At 35.8% G+C, this 15,934-nt stretch overlaps 3 protein-coding genes and 1 pseudogene across 3 annotated transcripts in view; 1 reads left to right on the forward strand and 3 right to left on the reverse strand.

The window, feature by feature from the left end:
- LOC107706753 (calcium/calmodulin-dependent protein kinase type II subunit beta) overlaps positions 1 to 3,684 on the reverse strand; it is a 68,534-nt gene extending 64,850 nt beyond the window's left edge. The window contains exon 1 of the mRNA XM_016510555.1: positions 3,367 to 3,684. Within this exon, the coding sequence (XP_016366041.1) occupies positions 3,367 to 3,428 (62 nt within the window). The 5' untranslated portion in view covers positions 3,429 to 3,684. The remainder of the gene's footprint in view (positions 1 to 3,366) is intronic.
- Positions 3,685 to 5,900: 2,216 nt separating this feature from the next.
- On the reverse strand, positions 5,901 to 9,281 carry LOC107706754 (nudC domain-containing protein 3-like). The gene is made up of 5 exons (XM_016510556.1): positions 8,872 to 9,281; positions 7,916 to 8,196; positions 7,313 to 7,445; positions 7,018 to 7,161; positions 5,901 to 6,011 (listed from the first exon to the last, which is right to left on the reverse strand). Exons 1-5 carry the CDS (start codon positions 9,067 to 9,069, stop codon positions 5,901 to 5,903), a joined length of 867 nt encoding a protein of 288 aa, XP_016366042.1. The 5' UTR covers positions 9,070 to 9,281.
- Positions 9,282 to 11,481: 2,200 nt separating this feature from the next.
- Positions 11,482 to 13,255, forward strand: LOC107706797 (28S ribosomal protein S24, mitochondrial-like). Its single transcript, XM_016510621.1, has 4 exons — positions 11,482 to 11,564; positions 11,740 to 11,808; positions 12,431 to 12,542; positions 12,705 to 13,255. Exons 1-4 carry the CDS (start codon positions 11,514 to 11,516, stop codon positions 12,986 to 12,988), a joined length of 516 nt encoding a protein of 171 aa, XP_016366107.1. The 5' UTR covers positions 11,482 to 11,513; the 3' UTR covers positions 12,989 to 13,255.
- A 1,294-nt stretch (positions 13,256 to 14,549) lies between these two features.
- Positions 14,550 to 15,934, reverse strand: part of LOC107706798 (N-acetylglucosamine-6-sulfatase-like) — a 14,032-nt pseudogene continuing 12,647 nt past the window's right edge.

The following is a 15,934-nucleotide window of genomic DNA, read 5'->3' on the forward strand; positions in this document are numbered from 1 at the left end:
AAATTATAAAATGTTACTTAATTCATAATATAATAAAATACAGTAAAAATAGTATTAATGTGAAATATGTCACATTAATACTATACAAAACATGTCCATGTGTGTGTAAAATTTTGTATTTATAAAAAAAATTGTGTGTGTGTGTGTATTAGGGCTGTGCGATTAATCGAAATCGAATCGAAATCGCGATTTGAGACGTTGCGATTTCCTAATCGCAAAGCCTGCGATATGGACGCGATATTACTCTGTTCCAGAGCATATGCATGACTGCCAGCCTTGAGTTGCAATCTTACTTGCCCTGGGCAAGAGTGAGCGCACCTCCGTTCTCCCCAATCAGCACTGCTCTAGCCAACTGCGTAAACACCCACCATTAAAAAAAAAAATGGAAAGCAATGTGTGTGTGTATGTATATATATATATATATATATATATATATAACATCGTAAATAAATATATATTTATATTTACTTACAGTATGCATTATGTGTACAGTTATCAAAAAAAAAAAAAAACTGCTGTTAAGAAAAGGCTAAAATGCATGTCTCCACCACAAATTGAGGATGTGGTCAATCATTCAGTTCAGTTATGGTGAAGATCTGCTGAAATGTCACACATAAAAAAACGTTTAAAAAGTTATAAATGTCTATTTCTCCTCAGTGAGCGGGAATAATACACTACGTTGAGATGAACTGAAAATGAAACCCAGAGAGTATTTATTAAAACGAGAAGTTTAAAAAGTTATGAAACAGCTTCTAAGAGAAGTCCGTCAACTACTACTGTGTGTTTTTATGATTGTGGGTGATACACACGGGGCTCATTTAATAATTCAGTAGAAAAAGGTGCACTGTAAAAAACAAGAAGTAGATTTACTTCATTTTTATTTTGCAAGTTTTTGCACACAAACTTTAAGTAAAATTTAAGTATTGTATTAAGTAAAATCTACTTAACTAAGTTAGGTAAAATTAGCAAAGGAAATAAGTAAATTTAACATGGCCAGTTAGAGTTTGAGGAGTAATTTCTACTTAATTATTTTGTTAAATATGCTATACTCAAGTACATTTCCCTCAGTTACAGTTTATAAAATGTACTCAAACAATGTAGCACTGGAAAACAACCATGCTATTAAAGCATGTGGTTCACTTGCAAACATGTAAGCAAGCAAGTAGACCGCTTGTTATCCTTTGAAGATAATAAGCCCACTCAATATAATTATTATCCAAATGAACACAGAGACCTCAATACTTGGTACACCATACACAATGACGGTAACAATCAGTGGATAGTGTTTGAGTATAAATGGGTCATAGCTTGTTATCCTTTGAAGATAATAAGCCCACTCAATATATTTATTACCCAAATGAACACAGAGACCGCAATACTTGGTACACCATACACAATGACGGTAACAATCAGTGGCTAGTGTTTGAGTATAAATGGGTCATTTTGAGTAGAAAATTAACTCCAGATATCACAAAACAGTAAGTTACTAAACCTAACGACAAAAGCAACCATAAAAACAGTGTAAATACAACTCGAAAACAGTGAAAATTTTAACCTTTTTAATTATTCATGCCCTAGTGCATGATGGGAAATACGGGATCATAACTTTGATATTTACTTAAAGAATCCTTGTAAACATAACAAACAATTCCAAGTAAAATATGCTTATAATTTCAAACTTTAATTTCTACAAGCATAATTTGAGCAGTAATATAGAACTTACTGTATTTTTTTTAATTCTTGCCTGAACTAAATTATTTAATGTAGAAATTACATTTGTTTTTATGTAGTATTTACTTCACCACAAAATCATTTTTATCAGTGAAAGAAACGCAATACTGACTGACTGGAGGAGAAGAGGAGCTGAGAGAGTAAAATAATTTCCTAACGTCAGGCCGCAGGCATGTCACACACACACACACACACACACACACACACAGTCAGATTACAGACAGCAAACAGCCGCCAGGGAAAGCTCTCACAGCTCCAAATGTCACAGGACAGAACGACACAACGTAGCGACCCTTCACAGCTGTCCAGAGTTTATGATACATTGTAACGTTCGTTCATTATAGAACTCTTGATACATTGTATCAACCCTTCACATAGACTCTGAGAAAAAAAGGTACAAAACTGTCAAATGACAGATACCAATATGTACTTTTAAAGTACTAATGTGTATTTTAAGGTACTAATATGTTGCACTTAGGGGTAAATAATGTACCTTTTAGATTTTTTACCTTAGGATCCCACCCCAGCAACATCTTTGTACGTTTTTTCCGAGAGTGTAGAGATACAATGTAGAGACCTATTGGTCTGATTAAACTCTCAAATGTACCACCCTGAACATATCCTCCAAGTAACCCCTTGAGAACTGATCATTATGATCAGACATATGAAATATACTCACTGTAAGTCGCTCTAATGTTTCCTGACAGCTCCTCTGAGCTTTCTGCATGACATGCACCATGAAATATCCTCATGATTATGTTGAATACTTCCATGCATATTAATGCAACTCCCATGCGCATTCTAGATATGCAATATCTCTAGATCAACATGCAATATCCTTTAAATTAACCCCTGAGTGTTCATACTTTATCTTTGATTCAATACACTAACTATAATAGCTCACATAACAACTCCCCACTATTTTCCAGACAGCATATAAAAAGCATGCAACATCCTCAGATTTAACACCTGCATGCTCATTTTTATAATCAGAGACTGTATGCACATAAATATTGACTTTAATATGCACAGTGGTGGGTGTATTTAAATGCAACTCCCCTCTAATGTTTCCTGACAGCTCCTCTGAGCTTTCTGCATGAAATGCACCGGAGGGGCCACAAAACATGCAATATCCTCAAAATTAGCCCCTGACGGCTTATGTTTATGAGCACACACGTGACAGTTAAAATAAACACAGTAGTGGGAGTATTTGAATGCAACTCCCTCTGATGTTTCCTGACAGCTCTTTTGTGCATCCTGCGCGAGATGCAAAGAGTTCAGACGTGCCAAAAAGCATATGCATGTGCATATAGTAAATATGTAAACATTCACTTTAACATGCATGAGTCATGACAACACGCCTTTAGGATTCCCCACAGATACTCAATGCATTTCTGAAGCCAAAAAGCAGCAAACATTCTCAAAATGATCACCAGATCGCTGTTTATCATCATACACTCTAATTGTTAAATAGTACAGTTAGTATATAACTAGTATAGTTAAACGCAACTCCCTCTAATGTTTCCTGACAACTCCTCTGGGCTTCTGCATATGAATTTACATTCAAGAAATGTGTGATATCGATACAAGACACTCGGGTTACGCACAAACACCAGCAGAGAAAGCAAATCTTACTTTCCAAGTTCTTCATACAGCTGGTACTCGTCGGTGAAGCGCGTGCAAGTTGTCGTTGCCATTTCTCAGCCCTCAGCGTTCGCGGCAATATCCGAGCTGTGTGTCCAGCACTACGATTATTCAGCTGTGTATTCGACTTGAGGGATTCTTGAGGACAAAACTTAAACGTGGGTCCGGATTCGAGTGAGGTAGAGGTTCGCCGACGAGCAGGCTCGACTGCTTTACCGACCTCTCACCGAATGCGCCGTTCAGCTGCAGTGCACTTGTTTTCCGCTGCGTGAGAGACGCGCGCTGTCAGTCACCGCTGGAGGGCGCTGCGGAGCTTCTGTTTGTGGCGTTACACCTGCAACATCTTTCCGTTTCACACCTTTTTTAGTAGGTGTAATGCGAGGTGATCTCATCATGAAACTAAAAACACATTAGAAATAAACGTTGTTCAATTTAACAGACCAAAGGTATTATTAAATTGACCATTATGTCGTGTGACAAACACACACAACTATAATACATATATAAATTAATACCTATAACAACTTTAAATGCTTCATTAGACCATTTATATACAGTTCAGTATCGTGTTATACAGTATATACAGTTCAGTTTTGTGAATTTTGTCGTTTTTTATGTCATTGCATTGATTGGAGCATAAGAAACAAATGGAGAACAAATGGAAAACCGTTTTGAAATTTTTTTTTTATTATTCATATTATATTTTATGTCCTTTGTAGAGGACGCCAGGACTAAGTTATTCAAAAAAAAAATTTTTTTGACTTGAAAAGGCATGTATAGGTAAAAACAATGTTTTATGTTTTCATTCACCAATCAGTTTTTGGGTTTCAGGTTATTTTTAACCAAACTTTGTACAAAGATATAACAGAATGATTTGATATACTACTGTACTTTATGGAATATGTGCGTATAATAAATTGGTATTCCCGTTCTATTCAATGTATCTATACTTTGCATCTAATTTGCATATTAATGTATTCTTGGGGCAAACCATCATGAAAAAAAGAAGTGTTATAATGGGAGTAATAACTTGGCAACATTATCATAAGAATATCTCATATTTCATAGGAATATTGATCTATAATTTCTTTCCCTATTGACTTCTTGTGTTTCCCCAAAATCTCTAATTAACATGATGTTTGTCCTGGTGTCCTCTACAGAAGACATGTATGAAAATTATGCCCCATTTCGTAACAAAAAGTCATATTCCGATTTGAAACCCCATAATTTTTCTGATTTTTTTTCATTTTTCTGAGATGTTTATTTATGACAAACAACTGGAAAATTAGCCAGATGTAAATGATAATTACAAATCATTATCATATTTCCCTTTGAGTGCTAAATTTGATCGTGTCAATATCAGTCATATTTAAAGACCAAGCAGAGGGAGTGTTTATGATCAAACCTCCAAACATCTGATATCTCTAAAAAGCCCTGAATGTGTGGTCTCAGAGAAATTCACTAAAATATAATGTCCTCTACAGAGGACAAAAGTCTATGCTTGGCACCCTTAGTAAATATGAGCAAAGAAGGCTGTGAAAATACATCTGTAAGGTTTATCCATTTGATCTTTCATTCAAAAAAAATCACTAAAAAATCTAAGCTTTCTTATGAGTAAATTATCTCAAGGATATTCCATTCATATTTACATATTTTTTTTTGTGCACCAGGATGACTAGAAACATGAAATTGTCCAGCCATGACTTTCTGTTTGACAGAAAGGTATAGATATGAGGTAACACAAAGGCATAGAAATCTTATAATGGGCCATGATTAGATCTTTCAACAGTATAATTATCCAAAAACAAACATCAAAATCAACAAAAATGTGTCACGGAGCACAAAATTAAAGTTCTGCCATGGCCGTCCCAGTTCTCTGACCTGAACCCTATAGAAAATGAGTGGGGTGAACTAAAGAGACCAAAATTTTGGGGTTTTATTATTGTAATAAACTTATTTTTATGAAGTGGTTAGCTTGAAAAGTGTGCTTGTACCAGTACTTCGTTATCTAATACAGTGTGACAGCAATATAAAAAAGCAATCAATAAGAAAAAAAATTAACGTATGCAAAAGGTTTTATTTGATTCAGGCACAAAAATCTGATGCAAATGATGGAAACAAGTGAAAGAAGACTTTTTCTCCTGTGTGAACTCCAGCAATCTGCTTAAAGACAACAGCACATATCTGATGAAACTTGGGTTTCACTGTTGCTATTGTAGATCACTGAAATGGTATGAAAACTAACAAACAATACGTCCTGAATACAGTCAGTAACTGGGCAAATGTAAGATCAACTCATTTCATAAAACACTAAAAATTATAAATGATCATCGGCCCATTTTGCATGCCAAACATGAGACAATAATCAGTGTCAGCGAATCAGTTATATTGGCATGAGATGTGCAGTGCAGACACTGTTGATGTTCATTTGGTAGAACCGCAAGAAACCGACACCATTACTGTACTTCAGTGTGTGTGTGTGTTACAGTAAGTGCTGACTTTACATCTGGCACTGTCATGTGACCTCAAAGCTGGACAGCGCTGGGTGGGATGTTGAACATGGAGGGGTCAAACTCTTGGCCTTTAAACGGAGATCCTTCAGCATTCCAGCCCATCTTTAGCATCTCATGGACTTTCTGAAACACAAAGTAAAACATTTTTCAACACAATAGCCAGATAGTTTCTCACGCAAACAAGTGCCAAAGCTTTAAAAGGAATAATTCACTCAAAAATGAAAATTTGCTGAGAATGTATTCACCTTCAGGCCATCAAAGATGTAGAGGAGTTCGTTTCTTCATCAGAACAGATTTGAAGAAATGTAGCATCACATCACTTGCTCACCAGTGGATACTCTGCAGTGAATGGGTGCCGTCAGAATGAGAGTCCAAACAGCTACTAAAACATTTTTGCTGAAATAAAATGAAATATAAATATTAGATGAAAAACTAACTTATTTCAGTTAGTTGCCAAGGCAACATTTCAAATTTTTGTTTAGCTTAAATTACTTACTGGAAATAAAATGAAAACTTGAAATAAATAATATTAAATAAAAATTATGAATTTACTATAATAGTATATAAATACTAAAATAACAGTAATACAAAATTGCTGAAATTGCATTTAAAATTCACAAAGACATCTGAAAACTAGGGCTGCACGATAAATCGCATGCGATATTTAATTTGCATCTTGTCAGTAAAGCCGCTTCTGTAATCAGCGGTAAATCTCCATCACGTGCGGGTTTCACATGGAGCAACATTTACTACACAGAGCCGGTGTTCACTGACAAGCTGCGCAAAAAATCGCGCGATTATGAACGTGGTGTTGCGCAGCTTGTCAGTGAACAACGGCTCTGTGTAGTAAATGTTGCTCCATGTGAAAGCCCGCACGTGATGGAGATTTACCGCTGATTACAGAAGCGGCTTTACTGACAAGATGCGCATTAAATATCGCATGCGATTTATCGTGCAGCCCTACTGAAAACCAAGTACTTATAAACTGACAAGACTGTTAGTGAATTCTGAAACTGACAATGAGGAGATAAAACCTCCATCAAGCGGACACAGTCTCAAAATGGCTAATAATAGGCTGATACATCAGACTATCATCATTTCAGATGCACCATACACAAATAATGTGTACCAGAACGCAGCGGCCAGGCTCCAGACTCCACAAGGAATTTTCTGTGTTAATTTTGTGTGTGAATTCGCCCTCCATCAGGACTCTCTGCGATCCTCCCTTGTTCAAGGCCACGCGGACCCTCCCCGACTGCAGATCCACAGACACCTGCACGCAAAGACGGAACGGAAAGCAGACTGTTACCAAATTAGCTTTGCGGTAAGACTAGACAGCAAGAAAAAAAAAATCTAAATGAAGATTCTGCCAAACTGTAAGGCATTAACACTGATAAAATCAGATGGCAGCAGGTTACACTCACCTGTCGGCCTTTAACGATGTGAGGCTGCACATGCACTCGAACTTCCACATCCGTGTAATCCTGCGACCAGGTGTAATTTTCTCTAACCGCGCCATTGTAACTGTCTGCATTCAACTGAAAGCCGTCTTGTTTACTAGAAATGTGAAATAGAACTTATTAATAGGTCCAAACAATGTACAAAAGTTTGAGGTTGGTAAGATTTTTTAATGTTTTTGAAAGAAATTTCTTATGCTCACAAAGGCTGCATTTATTTGATCAAAAACAGAAATATTGTCAAAAATGATTACAATTTAAAAGAACTGTTTTCTATTTGAATATATTTATTTCTGTGATGCAAAGCTAAATTTTCAGTGCTTCAGTGTCACATGATCCTTCAGAAATCATTCTAATATGCTGATTTACTGCTCAAGAAACATTTCTTACTATTATCAATGTTGAAAGCAGCTGTGCTGCTTGATATTTTGTTCTTTGAAATAGAAATCTTTTGTAATATTTATAATTGTCTTAACTGTCACTTTTGATCTCACTGACCCCAAACTTTTGAACAGTAGTGTCTTTCAGCATTCATAATTTTGGAGCAAATGATCTAAAAGTCATGCATACACGTTGGCTGTGTCAGAATCAGAGTTTGATGGCGCTGCGGCTCCTGCTGGCTCAGCGGTGCTGCTCTGAGTCTCTCCGTGTGTCTCTGTGCTCTGTGCTGATGGTGCCGGGACAGCCGTGGCCTCTTCTGTGCTCCTCTTCTCCTCCACAGGAGCTTCAGCCTCCTGTTCTGATCGAACCTCCAGCTCCTGTACTGCAGGAGGAGCGGCTTTCTTCTCCTCTGCCAGCCTCGCTGCCCTCTCTCTGTCCTGCTCTGCAAGATTCTCAAATAACTTAAACGTCTGTCGGAAGAAAATGACAGAAAATACACTTACAGTAAATTCAATAGACTCTTCAGTTTATTACAGCAACTATAAAGTGGCATAATGAAATAATATATATATAAATTAATTATTATAAATTATCATTTTTAATTTCATAAATTACTTTTTAATATAATAAATTCAATTATGTTAAAGACAGCCATTATAAAGTGGCAAAATATAAATAAAATACATTAATAACTTACATTTTTTATTTCATATTTTTTATTCAAATTAATGTAATTATTTGTAATAATTAATAAGACACAGTCACAGCAATTATAAAGTGGTATAAAATTAATAATATAAATTATTTAAATTACTTATTTAAGGTTGTGAACTAGTACCAAGACAGTAGTACCATGGTACTATTTGAAATATGTAAATATCTCAGTACATGAACATAATAATCATTCAGTACCAGTCGTGGCCTCAATACCAAAAATAGCTCCGGGTGTGTGTGTGTGTGTGTGTGTGTGTGTGTGTGTGTGTACTCGGATGGGATAAATGCAGAGCACAAATTGCGACTATTGGCTACAAGTCACGTTGCTTTTCCCCCATGGTTTTCTCAGCTGATGCCATCACTGCAATGCCGCATTTATACTTATTTCTATCCAGTCAGTTTAATGGATCAAAGCTAAAGTCAATCAGTACCTTGAACACCATTTTTTCAGCTACTCCGGGCGGGAAGCCCATGCGGTCCTCTGGGCCGCTGAGAAGGCGGTAGAAGTCCGTCTTTCTGTAAAGGAACCCAAAATAAACCTGCAGAAAATTCTGAATGTTTCCAACATGCTGCAGGATCCCTAACAGCGCGTTATCATACAGCTCAGTCATTTCCACCGGAGAAGACATGGCTGAGCAGCTCAGCGGGATCAAACCTGACTGAAAGCTGTCTAATTTCGATGCTTGTTGATGGAAAACAAACGTAAAGCAACAGCAGCGCAACAACAGATCTTTCGAGAGCAGCTGCGCTTCCTTCTTCTTCTTCTTTTGGTTTTATGGCGGGTTGCGAACCAACTTCATAGGTGCATACCGCCACCTACTGTGATGGAGTGTGAAGAGAATGTACTAGTGCTTTAGCTTGCATAATATCTAGTTTCTTTAATAACGTTGCAGATGCAGATTCATACACAATACATCCATAATCGAGAACTGATCTCATGAGTCCAATATATATACACTTCAATGATTGCTTATCTGCACCCACTTCCTTCTTCTTCTTCTAATGGTGTTTTATGGCGGTTCGCAAGCCAAAAGTTGCACTACCGCCACCAACCGGACTGGAGTGTGGCATTGGGGAAAAAACCCCCCAAAAACTACATTCTCCCTTCTAATCCAATTTCTTTAATAACTTTTATAATTGCACTATATACTTCATATTGTTCTGCATTTTCTTTCAAAAGGCTTTGCATACTAAATGTTTCTATGCCCATTTTTACTATTTATTAAAACATGCTCTATTGTTTCTAACATAATATGAAAATACAGACAAAAAAATTAAACAGGCAACATATAATATATACAACTAATAAAAAAAAAATATATATAAAAAATCTATTTTGGTGAATTTCATAATATTATGCATTAAATTATATTAAATGCATAATATTGTGTAATTTAAAAATGTATATATATATAAAGCATAATATTAGGAAATTACATTTTTTAAACAAAATAATTACAATTATTAATATAGTATTCTTGTTTGTTTTTTTGCAAAATTTAAGAACATATTAAAGAACATGAATATATATATATATATTGCTTAGCTAGTTTATCAACCATTTCATTAGCCTCAACTCCCACAGGAAACCCCAGGGACATTATTAAACTTACACTACTTATTCTTAACAAACATGCAAGAATCTCATAAATGATGTTTTTGCCTTAATGATTTCAATCCACTTGCAAGACTTGTCAGTGCTGCATAAGAGTCAGAACAAATTACTACAAATCTTGGTGTTACATCCTCTACCCACTGGCTTGCTCCCATCACAGCAATTAATGATGTTGCATACACTGATATGTGATCAGTTATACTTTCCTTAATACTGTTTTGAAATTTAGGGATATATACTGCAGCAGCTGTTCTACCAGAGACAGGATCTTTAGATAAATGCAACCATGATGAATAAACCTGATCTAAACACTGCTGTACAATAACGTTGGGGGTTTCTTTCTCATTCATTATTGTTTGTATTTGTAAATCAACTCTTGGCATTGGAAATTTCCATGGTGGTGCACTAGATAATACTTCAGTTGGACTATAGTCTGCAATACCAGCTTGTACTTTGTACCTTTTATATTGACCCAATAATTCATTCTTAGTTTATAGCTACGAAGGTATAAAGGAGCTTCTCCAGCTTCTACCTGCATGGCTGCAATGGGAGATGTTCTGAAAGCACCACAACATATCCTTACAGCTTGATTCTGAACTGCTTCAATCTTTTTAAGTATGGTTTCAGATGCAAATCCATATATTATACTACCATAATCCAAACTTGATCTAATTAATGTACAGTATATTCTTTTCAATGATAATCTACAGGCTCCCCATTCAACCCCTGATAAGCATCCTAAGATGTTTACTCCTGATTTACATTTCTTAATTAACTTATTATAGCATGCATCGCAAAAGTCAGTTTAGATTCCATCCATACACCAAGACATTTAACTGCTGACACCAGCTCTAATTTCTGATTATATAACTTCAATTTAACTTCTGAGACATTTTTCCTTTTACTAAAATATGAGTTGAGTTTTAGCCCCAGATAATCTAAAGCTCCAGTTATTTGCCCATGTCTCCACTTCATCTACTGCTTTTTGTAACTTTTTCGATACAATGCGATATTACGTCCTCTTTTCCATATGCCCCATAATCTGCAAATAATGCACTTCCTATGTCACCATTAGCATTATAATTTATCACAATTGAATAACACTGGGCTGCACACACTTCCTTGAGGAGTTCCATTATCTATCTTGTATTTTAGAATAATCTACTCCTATCCTGACTTGTATTGTTCTTTCAAGCAGAAAATCCACTAAAGCACTTCCTGTTCACTCAATACAAAATAAAAGTCTGGCCAAAAATAAACCACTTGAAAAACGTTTTTATTTTATTTTATTACATATTATTGAATTATAATATTATTGAATTGAACTCAATAATGTTAAAGTGTACTAATATGTATATTATACTAATATTAAAATATTTGATACACATAACACGGTATAAAATGTAATTCCCGTGCGGCAGGTGGCAGTAATGCGCTCTTGACGGCTGTGTGCAGTGAATGAGCAAAAACATGGCGACGTCCTTGGTCAGACAGACAAAATTGCTGTCGGTAAGAATTTGACTTTTTTTTTTGCTATTCTAACTAATAACTCGTTTCTAATCGAGAGTAACTGACGTAGAAGCGGTCTGATAGATATATAGATAGACAGATACTGGCACTGAATGTAATGTGGGATGGAAATCACGATTTAGATGTCATTTATCAAATATTCTCTATTTCCTAGATTGTGAGCAGCCAGTTAAATTCTGCTGCATGTTTCAGGAACATTCACTGCACTGCAGCTTGTTTGAAGGTATGTGAACTCCAGTGACTTTTGTGCATCTTGTTTATCCAAGCGCATTTAATTTATTCTATCTTCTATTTTTCTATGTATAGTCAAGTGGGGTACATATGGTAAAACAAAATGAAAAAAAAAAGTACGAAGAAACATTAAAATGTTAACACATTTTACAGCTTTCTATTTTATCTATTGTTGAGCTTCTGCCTTTAAAATTAAAACAAAGCCTTATTTGCCCCATATTTACATTTATACATACTACATTATACATACATTTTTATCTTATGTGTTAGTTTTTGTTTTTATCTTGCCAAAAACTGTTTACAATTGTACAGCACTTTGGTACAACACTCGTTGTTTTTAAATGTGCTTTATAAATAAACATGAACTTGAAGTAGTTTTCAGATTTAATTCCACATCGGACCATCAGTTGTAGACAAAATCCCTTTGAAACAAAGCCTGGACAAATCGAATATTATACAGGTGCATCTCAATAAATTAGAATGTCGTGGAAAAGTTCATTTATTTCAGGAATTCAACTCAAGGACAGAAACAGATTCGACCGCTTACAGTATCAGCAGAATCAGTATTTTTCATCTGCATTTTTAACCCAGAGGATCTGTCTCCTCTCTAACAGAATCGTGCAGCTCGTATTCGAGTGGGTAAAGGAGACAAGTCAGTGACTTATGAGCAGGCGTATCACCCTCATCACATCGGGCACAGGAAAGGCTGGCTCTCACAACACACCAGTAAGTCACAATCTTTGTATTACATCCCCACTCCTTAACCTGTTGGATTCCCAAAATTACTGACGCTATAAGGGCTGGTAATCCAGACCTTGTTGGTTCAGTTGCCTGTAGTATCTGTTAATCCCCAAATAACATTGTTTCATACACTTCCTCGTCCCATAGGTAATCTTCAGGGTGAAGATGGAGCGGCGGAGCGTGTTGTGGAGGATGTCTTCATCAGACGCTTCATGTATGGCACGTTTCACGGCTGTTTAGCGGATGAGGTGGTGATCAAACGCAGAGGAAACCTCCTGGTCATCTGTGCTGTGATGATACAGAAGCTCTTACCGTCGAAATTCTACTTTCTCATTGGTTACACAGTGGAACTGCTCTCACATTTCTACAAATGTCCTGTTCAAATCGAGATGCAGACGGTAGAAGAAAAAGTAGTCTACAAATATCTCTGAGGCCATGGTTGTGTGTTTAGAACATTGCTATTAAAGGAAGCTTAAGGAATTTCTCTTTATTTTTGTTTTACACTGTCCAGTAAGTGTAAATGAAGTTTTTTTTTATTTAGTGACGTGAAAGGGTCTTACACTGTGTGTACTTGTAAAGATTAAAATATTTCTTTATTACTTCATGCCATGGTTGGAAATTAATAGGGGTTTGGTGCAAATATGCTGACAAAATGAGAAATGACAAAAAAAAAAAAAGCCACTGCACAGATATACTAATTAAAACAAATGTAAAATTGAATGAAAATTGTTGATTGTGGCATTACGTTTAAATCTGCATCCTTTGCATTCATTTTTTTTTGCAGCAGCAGCATTGAGCATTATAACCAATCACAGGTTTTTGGCCAGTCAGACGTGCTTAGATTAGTCACCGGTCATGAAGAAGAAAATGCCTGATTGATTGAATTAATTGAATAAATATAAAGTATAACACAAATACATATAATAAGGTCATTCTAATTACAAAAGGGAAAATGCCCCGGAAATAAATCCCAGAGGGTAAATATTGCCCCTTAATGGAAAAATAAATGTATGACCCTACTTCATTAAGTTTTTGTTGTTAAAGTTTTTTTTTCCCACTCAAAAAGCAGTGAATTATGTATTTTGCATTTTTATTTTAAATGTATTTGACATGTATTTTATAAATTCATCCGAGGATTAAAATCACTTTTTTTAAATCAGTCATCAATAATTATGACTATATATATTAAAAAAAATCATATTCCATGAAGTTCAGCATGCTCACAGTTTCTTAATTTAATCAGTCTAGATGACTTTCAGTCAACCATACATTAAAATAAATATTAAAATCCTTAAAAAGGAAAAGATTTTGCATCAAGTGGACACCGCAAAGTAAGTCTTTTTTTCATAAATTTATTGATTCTTCAAAACTAAACATTTGTATCATATAAAAGCACAAACACTGCTTTAGTGCAAAAGGGCACAATCATATTTCAGATTAAAATTGGCAAATTTCCCTTTATCTTTTTAAAATAACATCAGAACAGGATTTCCACCGAGGCACATGAGAATTTGCAGTTATGGATACATATAAGGTTTAATTCACAGTATGAAAAATCTAAATAAAACAGCCACGCATAACCGAAAAAAAAAAGGTCAAACAGAAAAACAACTCTTAAAATGCAAAGGGTGAATGGTTTGATGGTAGTATATAATTTAGCCAAACACGACGAGACTTGAATTAAACATTCATTCATCATAAAAGTGCTGAAAAAAATTTGCAGCAGGAAGTAAGGCAAGAGTGACGACAAGTAAACCTTCAGTTGAACTGTTTCAAGCCCTTAGAAACTGTTCATGTAGCTGTATGACAGCATATGAACTAGAATCACGCTGTAGATACATTCACATTTTAAGGAGGGAAGTGTGTGTGACTTCCCAGATCAGAATTAAAGGGAGAGTTCATGCCAAATATTACATTTCTGTAAATATTTACTCACCCTAATGTCATCAGAACCTGTATGACTTTCTTTCTTGCATCGACTGCAAATCCATCCACTTTCATTGTACGGTAGAAAGAAAAAAGTATGGGTTTGGAACACCATAAGAGTGAGTAAATACTGACAGGATATGAACTCTCGCTTTAAGAATTTCGGGGGAGATGTGTGCAAGTGAACACCCTGATACATCTTCACATTACTGAACTTAGCGTTCGCTGCTAGAGCTGGGGTCCGGCCCGCCCTCTGGCACGGTTTTATTTGATGTTTCGACAGCTGTCGCCTGTGCAGGACTGCAGCTTGATCAGCCTTTGGTTCATGGTCTGTAGAAGTGCAGGATCGACCTTCTTCACGATGTTCTCCAGCTGATGGGGATCTGACGTCAGGTTGTACACCTCTACGAACGACTGCAGGAGATCACAGGGGAAATTCATTGAGGTTCAGCGTAAAGTTTGGTCCACAACTGCCCACCTGACTGACATGTGCTCACCTCGTTGTCTGCGAACTCGCAGTACTGCAGGTTGGCATCCTTCAGAGCTCTGACGCAGGCGTACGTGTTGTTGAAGGCATCTTCACATACGCAGTCTGGGAAGCATTCCTAGAAATCAGGAGATGTTGATGGGCAAATGCATCAATGCCATTTTGGGTTCCAAAAGAACCTTTCAGTGATCAGTTCTTAAAAAAAATCTTAGTGTGAGGAACATTTGAACTTTTTTCCACTATGAAGAACCTTTTGCGCAATTGAAATGAACGAACACTGAATGCAGAAAATATTACTTTGATTATAATTAAATACTTCAGAATTTATATAGAGTCATTATAGTATTTTGTAGCTAGTAATGCGATTTGATAGGAAAAAGTGCTTAATTTTCACAATGCATAAAAATCTTAATGGTCCTAAAACATGCTTCATTTATCCTTTATAAAAAAATATGATGTGAAAATATGATGTGGACATGCTTCTGACAGGTATTGTGAGAAACTACTGTTTAAAGGTGAGGGGTTGCTAAGATTTCTTTTTTTAAATGTTTTTGAAAGAAGTCTCTTCTGCTCACCAAAGCTGCATTAATTTGATCAAAAACACAGTAAAAACAGTAATATTGTGAATCTGCGACAATTCTCTTTTGTGTACATTATAAATGTATTTTCTGTTACTTTCAATCAATTTAATGCATTCTTGCTAACAAAAAAAGTATTCATTTCTTTAAAATGTAGTGTAGATTGTTTTGCTACTTTGCTACAATACATACATAATGCTACATTGAGGTAGGTATTGTAAGGAAAAATACATCAAAACAGGTGAAACAGCATAAAAAAATATGTCACATACACATGTACTGAAACAGGAAGTGAAAATCATGACACACTCACCATCTGTGGCAGGAAAGACTGTCCGTCCATGTTGACGGTGGAGCGATTTACTCCTGCGATGTCCAGGAGAGTC

This window comes from Sinocyclocheilus rhinocerous, unplaced genomic scaffold (assembly GCF_001515625.1).
Source record: "Sinocyclocheilus rhinocerous isolate Xijiao unplaced genomic scaffold, SAMN03320098_v1.1 scaffold864, whole genome shotgun sequence".
Taxonomy (NCBI): domain Eukaryota; kingdom Metazoa; phylum Chordata; class Actinopteri; order Cypriniformes; family Cyprinidae; genus Sinocyclocheilus; species Sinocyclocheilus rhinocerous.

What these genes read in the sequence shown, in the direction of transcription:
- LOC107706754 (XM_016510556.1), bottom strand. Translation starts at nt 9,069, where the DNA reads ATGTCTTCTCCGGTGGAAATGACTGAGCTGTATGATAACGCGCTGTTA. An exon ending in CTGAAAAAATGGTGTTCAAG is followed by an intron (nt 8,197 to 8,871) that starts GTACTGATTGAC and finishes TTCTTCCGACAG; the next exon opens with ACGTTTAAGTTATTTGAGAA. An exon ending in ACATCGTTAAAGGCCGACAG is followed by an intron (nt 7,162 to 7,312) that starts GTGAGTGTAACC and finishes CTTTGCGTGCAG; the next exon opens with GTGTCTGTGGATCTGCAGTC.
- LOC107706797 (XM_016510621.1), top strand. Translation starts at nt 11,514, where the DNA reads ATGAGCAAAAACATGGCGACGTCCTTGGTCAGACAGACAAAATTGCTG. An exon ending in GACAGACAAAATTGCTGTCG is followed by an intron (nt 11,565 to 11,739) that starts GTAAGAATTTGA and finishes TCTATTTCCTAG; the next exon opens with ATTGTGAGCAGCCAGTTAAA. An exon ending in CTGGCTCTCACAACACACCA is followed by an intron (nt 12,543 to 12,704) that starts GTAAGTCACAAT and finishes CTCGTCCCATAG; the next exon opens with GTAATCTTCAGGGTGAAGAT.